At 41.6% G+C, this 10,549-nt stretch overlaps 1 protein-coding gene across 2 annotated transcripts in view; it reads right to left on the bottom strand.

Annotated features, from left to right (window-relative positions):
- SCAF8 (SR-related CTD associated factor 8) overlaps positions 1–103 on the bottom strand; it is a 90,043-nt gene extending 89,940 nt beyond the window's left edge. Inside the window, exon 1 of one of the 2 annotated variants that reach the window (XM_029944050.1) lies at positions 2–103. In XM_029944050.1, the coding sequence (XP_029799910.1) occupies positions 2–88 (87 nt within the window). In that variant the 5' untranslated portion in view covers positions 89–103. The remainder of the gene's footprint in view (position 1) is intronic. The other variant, XM_029944051.1, reaches the window with a different exon arrangement.
- Positions 104–10,549: the final 10,446 nt, after the last annotated feature.

Genomic DNA, 10,549 nt, shown 5'->3' with positions numbered 1-10,549 from the left:
GTTTCACCTCCCCGCCGCTCGGGCCGCAGGAACCAGCAGCGCACAGCGAAGACGGAGGAGGAAGCGCTGGCAGCAGCGGCTGCGGCATCCAATATGGCGGACGCGAGTCGGGCCGCGCAGCTCGGAGATCCGCGGCGCCGGCCAGCGCGCCCCCTGGTGACTGGACCGCGCGGGCCAGAGCGGCCGCGCGGAAACCATCGAGCGAGCTCGGGCCAGAGCGTCGCCGCCCGGAGGTCCCGCTCCGCTCGGCCCGGGGCAGGCAGCTCCTCGCCCCCTCCTCGCGCTTTGCAGACGCGGGAGCGGGCGCTGCGGCCGCGTGGGGCGCCTCGGCCCGCCCTTGTAGCGCCCTGCCAAGCGTTTCTCTGGGAAATGCCCAAGTGTCCCCGTAACGCGACAAGTTTGGGAAATCATGTCCACGTTTCCGTTGTTTGCATGTGAATTGGTCCCTTTACATGAGATGCAGGGTTCACTTGCCTTTCACAACTTTCCTGGACAGTGGCCTAAAGGTTAATAGCCAAAAGAAAAGTTCCTGGTCATTCATTTATTTAGTAACGATGAGTCCCTGCATTTTAGTAGCGTCTCGAGGAAACGTGAGAAACAAAAGCTTCGGATCCGGATGGGGGTAGGGGGACGAGGGAAGCACGCACACAGCCTGCTAGCAGCTCGGAGCAGGAAATGCACGCTGCATAAAATCCAGGGGGACTGGTGCACAGACAATGAGTGCATTTGTCTGTGCGGCGGGAAGCGAGTCCCAGGTGCACGGGGTTTGGATAGGCAAAAGGTAACTCATTTCTCATGGAAGATGAATTCTTTTTAAAGTTTTTTGCTCTTGGTTGTTTGGAGTTGAGACGGTGAATACAATATTTGTAGATGAAAACGGAGATGCTGCAAGCAAAATGCCTGCTCTCACTTTGTGCAATGTAAAATAACCAATACCAAATTAAAAGCAAACATTTATTGAAATTAAAAGTTAGGGGTGTACCACCGAACCCCAATCGTCACAGTCCTCTTGCTGAGTCTCTTTTCCAGCAGTCACCTCCCAAGTTCGCTCAAAGGAAAGGGAAGAAAATGGCAGAATTTTATGCCCGAGGATGGTTGGTCTCAAGGTATTTTAGTTAAGAGCTGAGCCCAGAGCCTATGAAACAAGAGAGGCATGCCCTTCTTGATTTCCTAGGGTCCAGGTCTACTTCATTAACAACTTTAATATGGGGGCTGGCTACTTAATAGATAAAAAGGATAACTTCTTCATCAGTAAGAGTTTATATATCTACCTTCAAAACCTCAAATGTGGTCAGAGTTCTCCATCTCCTTTGGCCTCCAATCCTCAAAGGCCTAGCGATTATGATCACTTGCCCAACAACTGCTACAGCCTCCTAACTGGTCCCCTGCTTGTCTTCCTGTAATTCATTCTGCAAACTAGCCAGAAGGACCCTTTTTTTTTTCCTTAGGCACAAGTCAGATGAGGTCACTTCTTTGCTTAAATCCCGTTAGAATTTTCCTATTGCTCTTCAGAAATCATCACCACGTTTTATCAGGGCCTACAGGCCTTGCCTACCAGGGCTCACACAACTGTGCCTTACTCTCCCCACTCTGACCACTCTGGCCTCCTTTCTGTTCCTTGGCAACACTAAGCATTTTCCTACCTAGAACACTTGCATGTGTCCCTTCACTCTGGGAGACTGATACTGGCATTCCTTTCAGAGTTGACTCATCCTGTCCTCATGCAAGAGGTGGGGGGTCTCTCCTCATCAGTCCATCTAAAGTCTAGCATGCTAGTGTAAGACTAAACCAAACTGACGCCATGACAGGCTTTAAGTTTCCCCTCTGAACTAGAAGGCCTAAGTTTCAGTTTCCCCAAAACTTCAGGCCTACAGCAGGAGAGACCACCTTGCAGTATCCAATCAGGAAAGGCCAGCTACCTCTCCCCACATTCCTTAAGGTGAGGCCTGCAGATAGGAACTTTAGAGAGGACCCTGTTACCTAATGTTAAAGTTAACCCGTTAGTGGCTGAACAAGACCCTGGACTCGCTCTGTAATTGGTTAATTTCAAAACTACTCTAAATATTGTGATTGGGTCCCACCAAAAGTAAGGAATGCTCTAAACAAAATGTATGGTTAAAGTTGCTGCCAATGCTGTGATACAATGATGATCGGATCACTGTATCTATGTCACAATTTCTTGTAACTCCTCCTTTCCAAACCCCATAGAAACCCTACTCAGCCCTTGTTCGGGGTTCTCAGCATGGATCCATTGCGCTGGTGAAATCTGTGAGCCGGAGTTTAGGCCCCGGCGAGCCTAAGCCCGTAATAATAAAGCCCTTTGCCTTTACATGCGTGCCTCGGTCTCCCTGGTGGTCTCTGGCCGTTGAGGATACTGCGTTTTGGGCATTACACTAGACTTGCATAAGTTCCCTGGTACTCAGTTCTACTCATGCCAGATTCTAAAGCTCAACATTCACTGCTTTGGCCTGTCAGGGATTATTTATTCAGTCATTCATTAATAAATGTTGACTGAATGACTTAGGCCTGAGAGAGCAAAATGCAATACAAGTGAAAGAATAAACTCAGTTGTTAATATGTTACATGACTTGATTTTATAAAGCTTCCACACCCGGAAAGATAGCAGACGGCATACTTTGATCAAGAGAAGGAAAAGAAGAGGAAAAAAGTAGAGGACAGCCTGAGCACTGAGTTGAGAAGGAAGTAAAGCAAGAGGAAAAATAAAGATCAGAGGGGCTACAGGGAGTCTGGAGGCCTAGTGCAATGACTAAGTACAAAGTTTTGCACAACCACACGTAGTTCCACAATGTGAACATGGCAATATCCATATCTATAGTATATGTATGTGTGTGTATTAGCTAGGATTCCAATTCCCGTAGAACAAAACAAACCAATCCAGACCAGCTTAAGCATACAAGAATTCGCTATAAGGATGTGGGTCAGTTTTGTCCTTGATTCTATATTGCCCAAAAGGCATTTCCGTATATCCCTAAACTTGGTCGAGCTTTCTGCTACAAACACCTGTTTTAAGAAGGTACAATGATGGGTGGCATCAAGGTGGCCTTGAAAACAAGGCCTCATGGGGTTACAATAAATTGTGATCATTGTGTTTCTCTTATGTTGGCAGATTAGTACATTAATATATCCAGAGTAGATCAGTGCCTCATAGACAAATGAAACATAATCAAATATACTGGAGTCTGATATACACCCCCAGAATGCAAGTGTGTTAACCATTTCTTATGCTTTTTTTGCACAGAGGAGGAAGAATGCACATGCGGGGGAGAGAGAGAGAGAGAGAGAGAGAGAGAGAGAGAGAGAGAGAGAGGGAGAGAGAGAGAGAATCTTAAGCAGGCTCCAGTCTCAGTGTAGATCCTAATGCAGGGCTCAGTCTCATGACCATGAGATCATAACTGGGCCGAAATCAAGAGTCAGATGCTTAACCAGCTGAGCCACCCAGGTGTCCTGACTATATTACATTTAAGTGACTGGAATTCCTGTACTTTTCAGGACAAAGTTCTTCCTATCAGGATGCCTGGGAAACTAATAATCTGAAGGTTGCTTTGAATCATTAAATGGTAAAAAGGAACGTTAGTGACTAGAACTTCTATGTCTTTCTCCACAATGTATACCCAAGCTGTAGTGTTCCTTTTTCCTAGACTGTATCGAATAAACACTGCAAACATCTCTACTATCTCTTTTGTTTTTAGGCTGACATCTCTTGGCTATTTTTTTTTTAATTTATTTATTTTGAGAGAGACAGAGACAGCATGAGCAGGGAAGGAACAGAGATAGAGGGATGGAGAGAGAATCCCAAGTAGGCTCCACATGGTCAGTGCAGAGCTCAATGTGGGGCTTGAATTCATGAAACCATGAGATCATGACCTAAGCCGAAACTGAGAGTCATGCTTAACCAACTGAGCCACCCAGGTGCCCCTCTTGGCTAAATTTAATGCCTATAGGAAGACTAGCAGAATCATAGTCTTCTGAAGACCTAACTTTATCCATTTTATATTAATTTTATAGATTTTAATCTAAATGTGCAGGTTCTCAAGATGTTTTTTTTTAAATTGGTTTTGAATGATACTATGGGCTGAATTGTGTCTCCCAAAAAGCATATGTTAAGCCCAAATGCTCAAGTACTAGCTTGCATCCATTTACTTACTTATCTACCTATGTATATTTTAAAACAAGCTCGATGCTAGGGGTGCCTGTGGCTCAGTAGGGTAATTCTTGACTTTCACTCAGGTCATGATCTCCGGGTTCATGAGTTCAAGCTCCACATCAGGCTCCATGCTGATAGTGTGGAACCTGTTTGGGACTCTGTCTCTCCCTCTCTCTTTGCCTCTCCCCTGCTTGCTCTGTATCTCTCTCTCGAAATAAATGAAAATAAACTTCAAAAAATAAAAATAAAATAGGCTCTATGCCCAATATGAGGCTTGAACTCACAACCCTGAGGTCAAGAGTTGCATGCTGAGCCAGCCAGATGATTACCACAATCAAAATAATTAACATATCCATTACCTCACATAGTTATGAGCGCGTGCGTGTGTGTTTGTGTGTGTGTGTGTGTGTGTGTGTGTGTGTGTGTGTGTGTCTGGTAAGAACACTTGAGATTTACTCTCTTCCCAAATTTCTTTTTTCTTTTCTTTTTTTTTTATTTTGAGAGACAGCACGAGCAGGGGAGGGGTAGAGAGAGCGGGAGAGACAGAATCTGAAGCAGGCCCCAGGCTCTGAGCTGTCAGCACAGAGCCCAACGCAGGGCTCTAACCCATGAACTGTGAGATCATGACCTAAGCCGAAGCCAGACGCTTAACCGACTGAGCCACCCAGGCGCCCCCCAAATTTCTTTTTTTTAAGATTATTTACTGAACTATCTATCTATCCATCTATCTACTATCTATCTATTTAAGTAAACCCTATATCCAACATGGAACTCAAGCTCATGACCCAGAGACCAAGAGTTACGTGTTCTTCTGATTGACCCAGCCAGGGCCCCCTCTTAGCAAATTTCAAATATATTTTATATTATTATTAACTATAGTTGTAAGGCTACATAAATCTTCTAGAACTTATTCATCTTAAAATTGAAAGTTTGTACCTTTCCATCAGTACCCACCCCCTTGCTCCCCAACTCTGGAAACCACCATTCATTCCCTCAGTTATTATGATTTGGACTATCTTCTAGGTATTTATTTTTAAAGTTTTATCATTTTAAGTAATTGCTACACCCTACTTGGGGCTCAAACTCAAAACCCCAAGATCAAGAGTTACACGTTCCTCTGACTGAGTCAGCCAGGCTCCCCTGCTATGAGCTTTCTCCTAGCTTCCACATGTAAGGGAGATGATGCCATATTTGTCTTTGTGTGTTTGGCTTATTTCTCTTAGCACACTGTCCTCTGGGTTCATCCAGGTGTTCACAAAGGGCGAGATTTCCTTCTTGCTCGTGGCTGAATAAAATTTTATTGTATATGTATACACATATGTGTGTGTCTGTATACACACTGTACCATAAGTGTATATGTATACAACGTATATATACACACATTGTACCATATATGTGTGTGTGTGTATATACGTTGTATTTGCATATACATATATAATGTGTATATATATGTATATATACACACACACACACATATATATGGTACAATGTGTATGTATGTATATACACCACATCTTCTTTATTCATTTTCTGTCAACAGACACTTAGATTGTTTCCATATGTTGGCTACTCTGAATAATGCTGCAATGAACATAGAAGTGTAGATATTTCTTCTATCTAGACGGTGATTTTATTTCCTTATGACATATATACACAGAAGCAGAATCCCTGCATCATATGGTAGTTCCTTCTGACTTTTCTCAGGAATCTGCATACTGTTTTTCATGGTGGCTACACCAGTTTACATTTCCACCAACAGTGCACAAGGGTTTCCTTTTCTCCACATCCTCACCAACGCTTTTTATTTTTTGTCTTTTTTGTTAATAGCCGATCTTCCCAGGGTGAGGCAGTATCTCACTGTGGTTTTGATTTGCATTTCCCTTGATGATTAGTGATACTGAACATCTTATGTACCTGTTGGCCAGCTATACATCTTCTTTGGGAAAATGTCTATTAAGTCATCTGCCCATTTTTTAATCAAATTATTTGTTTTTTTGCTATTTAGTTATGTAAGTTCTTTACATATTTTCTATATTCACCTTTAATCAGATGAATGATTTGCAAATATCTTTTCCCATTCAATAGGTTACCTTTTTGTTTTGTTGGTTTCCTTCACCATACAAAAATTTTTTAGCTTCAGGTAATCCCATTTATTTTAGTTTTTGTTGCCCTTGCTTGAGGGGACTGGTGCAAAGCAAATATTGCCAAGACCAAGGTGTGTTTTCTTCTAGATGTTTTATGGTTTCAGGTCTTGCCTTCAAGTCTTTAATCCATTTTGAATTTATTTATTTATTTATTTATTTATTTATGGGAGGACATTCTTTTTTTTTTTATAGTTTATTGTCAAATTGGTTTCCATACAAAACCCAGTGCTCTTCCCCACAAGTGCCCTCCTCTACCACCTCTTTTTTAAATGGAATTTGGGATGCTGGGTGGCTCAATTAGTTAAGTGTCCCACTCGATCTCAACGCAGGTCTTGATCTCAGAGTTGTGAGTTCAAGCCTCAGGCTGGGGTGAAGCCTACTTTAAGTAGATAAGCAGATAGATAGATAGATAGATAGATAGATGATATAGAATCTTAATCATGGGGTCAGGGAGGGCTTCCTGGAGGCAGGACACATTGGTACATAGCTTAGGAACTCCAGCCTTAGCTCCTTAGTCCTTTAGCCCCTTAATTTCCTTCAGACAGCTGACAATTTAAAATGATGAATTTCGGTAGAATGGCAGACCAGATTCCCTAAACACTTTTGTTGTATAACAACTACTGATGGTGGTTAAAGTGCTTAAATTTTCTTTTCAAGTGCATCACTGAGATGATATAAAGTAAAGCAATTGGTATAAAGTAAGCAATTCGCAGAAACCAAGAAATAAGATAGCACTGAAATGTCAGTCCCTGATGTTACTAAGCTTTGATCTTGATCGCTACTCAAGATATGGACACAGGACTTGAGATGACCACATTATGGAGAACCTTGAATAACGCTAAATGTCAAGGGCAACATCATCAGTGAAGTGGTTGAAGCTGTAAAGGGAGGGAAAAAAAAAACCCACAAACACAAATCTATCCAAAGATGGAGGCAGGGTAGGAGAGGAGGGGGCAGCAGGAAATTTGCCTGGATCAACATTGGAGTAAAGGAAGGAAAGGGAAAATTTTCCCTAAGAATTTACTGTCTTGGTGCATGTTTTTGGTCCCATTCACAATACCTGGGTAATGTACAAAACTTCAAGCAAATTATTTTACGTTGGTACTAGGTTGACATTCCTCCAGGTAACTGGGAAAATAACTGCAAATTTTTCTGGAAGAAAGCAACTTCAACCTACTCTACAAAGAAATCTGGCAAATGAAGATCTGTTGAAAATAAAATCATAATTGAACAAATAAACAGAATAGAAAAGCAAAGCATCAGGAGTAAAAGGAACAGAAGCACAAGACAGCAGAATCAGACCAACATGAAGCTTGGATCATGGCATTGACAGATTTGGAATGCAAACTTGTTCATAGGTTTCCTGAAATGTGATAGACTAGGTGATCCAGACAAGTCTCATTACTGAAAATTACAACAAATGCTACCTAAAACTAAAAAATACAAGAAGTTTTGAAATTACTGAAAACAAGGCAAAACCTAAATAAAGTGAGAACCAGAAAGGACTGTGAAATTGTTTTTGCCTTGAGGGCATTTTCCATTCCAGACAAACTTGAACTGGGGTTTTGATAGCCTCCTGACATAAAGGGGGCAGAAGTCAAAGGCTAGGGCCACCCAGGTTGGGAAGTCTAACTGGAGGCTCTCTTACATGAAACTGGACCCCCAAAGGGTTTTCACCCAGGATTCAAGAGGAAGCAAATACCAAATGTTCCTTTTAAAATCAAGAATAAAAAAAAAAGGATGCCCATTATTACCACTTCTTTCTACATTACCTTGGGAGCTCAAACCAATGTAGCAAAAGAGAAGAAATAAAAATTCTAAGAATTGAAAAGAAAAATGCAAAAGACATTAGTTTAATTGACATAGTTACCTATATAGAAAGCTTAAAAAACATCCAGAGATAAATTATGGAATTAAAAACAGTTCAAGACAGTTACATTTCTGTATTCCCTCATATGGAAATTATTAGAAAATGTAATGAATTGTAAAAATATGCATCATGTTAAAAGCAACCAAAATGGTAGAAGGTGTTGTGCTTCTTATTACGATAGAACACTGTTACTACCCTTTACCTGTTATATTAACAACCAGAAAATGTGCAAATTATATGCAACAACCGCTTCAGACATTGGACAATAGACCCAGAAGGATATAAAAGTGTTCTCCCAATGATACCTCTACTTTCTGCCTGGCGGCTCTTTCATGACCACAATTCAGGGAGGGGGAAACTCAAACAGAGAATGGAAATCTTGCTGAGTTGAAGAGACATAGGTCAGATTCTGGAAAGATGGCAGAATTCTTAGAACAGAGTATGGTGTGGAGAGAAGCAATCTATGTGGAGAAAGGACTCCAGAAATTGGCAGAGAGGTCACCTTAAGTTTTGACTAAAATCAGAACAACACATGCACAGAGAAAACACAAGGCCGGGGCTGGTGAAAAGTACTTGGGAGCTGAAAGCTGAACAAAATCCAGGACTAGGAGGTGTCTGAATTCTCACCAGTCAGAGTGAAGAATTTTCGAGATCGCCTAGAAAGTGCTACCTATACACACACAGGCACACATGCACACACGCACACTGATGGGTATGTCCAAGCAACACAAGAACCAGCTGAAAGAGGTCCTAGTGACCAAAGCAGCAACAATGTGAACAAATAATGTAGTACTGAATTGTAATCTAAACAAGAATGATGAGCACATCCATGGAGTGAAGACTCAATAGGGTTAAGATGACAGTTCTTCTCAAAATGATTTAAAGGTTCAAGGCAGTTTTTTGAAAATATAGACTTCCCTACGGATCTAGAGGCTGATTCCACATTTTTTATGAAAATGAAAAGGATTTAGAGTGCCTAAAACAATTTTAGACAAAACTGGGAGGATGTACACTGCCTGATCTAAAAAATTATAAAAGTACAGCTTCAGGACAATGTAGTAATGAAGTATAGATAAATTCATATGTCAAAAAAGGAGAATAGAAAATCCATCGATCTCTTCCTCCCTCCATACATTTTCCCGCCAGATATAACTTATTAATTTTGCCAAAGTAATTCACAGTCTTTTCTTTTTTAAAATTTTTTAATGTTTATTTATTTTTAAGACACAGAGACACAGAGCAGGGGAGGGGCAGAGAGAGAGGGAAACACAGACTCCAAAGCAGCCTCCAGGCTCTGGACTGTCAGCATGGATCCTGACTCGGGGCTTGAACTCACAAAGCACAAGATCATGAGCTGAGCTGAAGTTGGACACTTACCTGACTGAGCCACCCAGATGCCCCCATAGTCTTTTCAATAAATGGTAATAGAGAAAAGGGAAATCTGTACAGAAAAGTAAGAATATGCTTCTTATTGCAGCACACTCTAGAGGAAAATTAAGAAGAGGAGGAGCACAGAGGCACCTGGGTGGCTCAGTAGGTTAACGTGTCCGACTTCAATTCAGGGCATGATCTCACAGCTTGTGAGTTCAAGCCCCATGCCAGGCTCTGTGCTGACAGTTTAGAGCCTGGATCCTGCTTCAGATTCTGTATCTCTCCCTCTCTCTCTGCCCCTCCCCAACTTGTGCTCTGTCTCTCAAAAATAAACATTAAAATTTTTTAAAAAAGAAGAGAAGCAGTACATGGAAGGCAGATGGGATTAGGGGTAGTGGAGAAGATACAGGGATCACAACCATGGCTATTTCTGATTAATTTTTCAGTTTCACTGTTTCCTAATTCCCTTCTCATAGTTTCAGATCCTTGAATACAGTATTCTATGGTTTGATGCTAGACATTGCTATTCTATCTCATTTTACTGGAATGTCTGCTATACAGTTGCATCTCATCTTTATTCAGGCAACACCTATTCATTTTTTCCTTTTGATTAACTGGTAACTATATACAATATTTATAATATATGAAAGACATAAACATTTAAAAGGGAACATCTGTATAACCCACTCAGAAAGAGATTCCTAAGACCAATCAACTGATTTCATATTAGTTAGGAGAACTCACACACTCAGAATCCAGTAATGTTCACAGTATGATTTATTACAGAGAAAGGATACAAAGCAAAATCACCGAAAGGAAAAGGCACAAGGAGACCAGGTGCAAGCTCCCAAGAGTCCTGTCCCAGGGGAGTCACATGAGATGTGTTTAATTCTTCCAGCAATGAGTTGTAACAACACGTGCTATTGTCTATCATGAAATGTGGCCTAACGGGGAGGCATGTTAGCAACTCAGTGCCTAGCGTTTTTCCTGGGGGCTGGA

Source organism: Suricata suricatta, chromosome 7 (genome assembly GCF_006229205.1).
Source record: "Suricata suricatta isolate VVHF042 chromosome 7, meerkat_22Aug2017_6uvM2_HiC, whole genome shotgun sequence".
Classification (NCBI taxonomy): domain Eukaryota; kingdom Metazoa; phylum Chordata; class Mammalia; order Carnivora; family Herpestidae; genus Suricata; species Suricata suricatta.
Note: the sequence above shows the minus strand (reverse complement) of the source record. Positions and strands in the feature narration are given on the sequence as shown.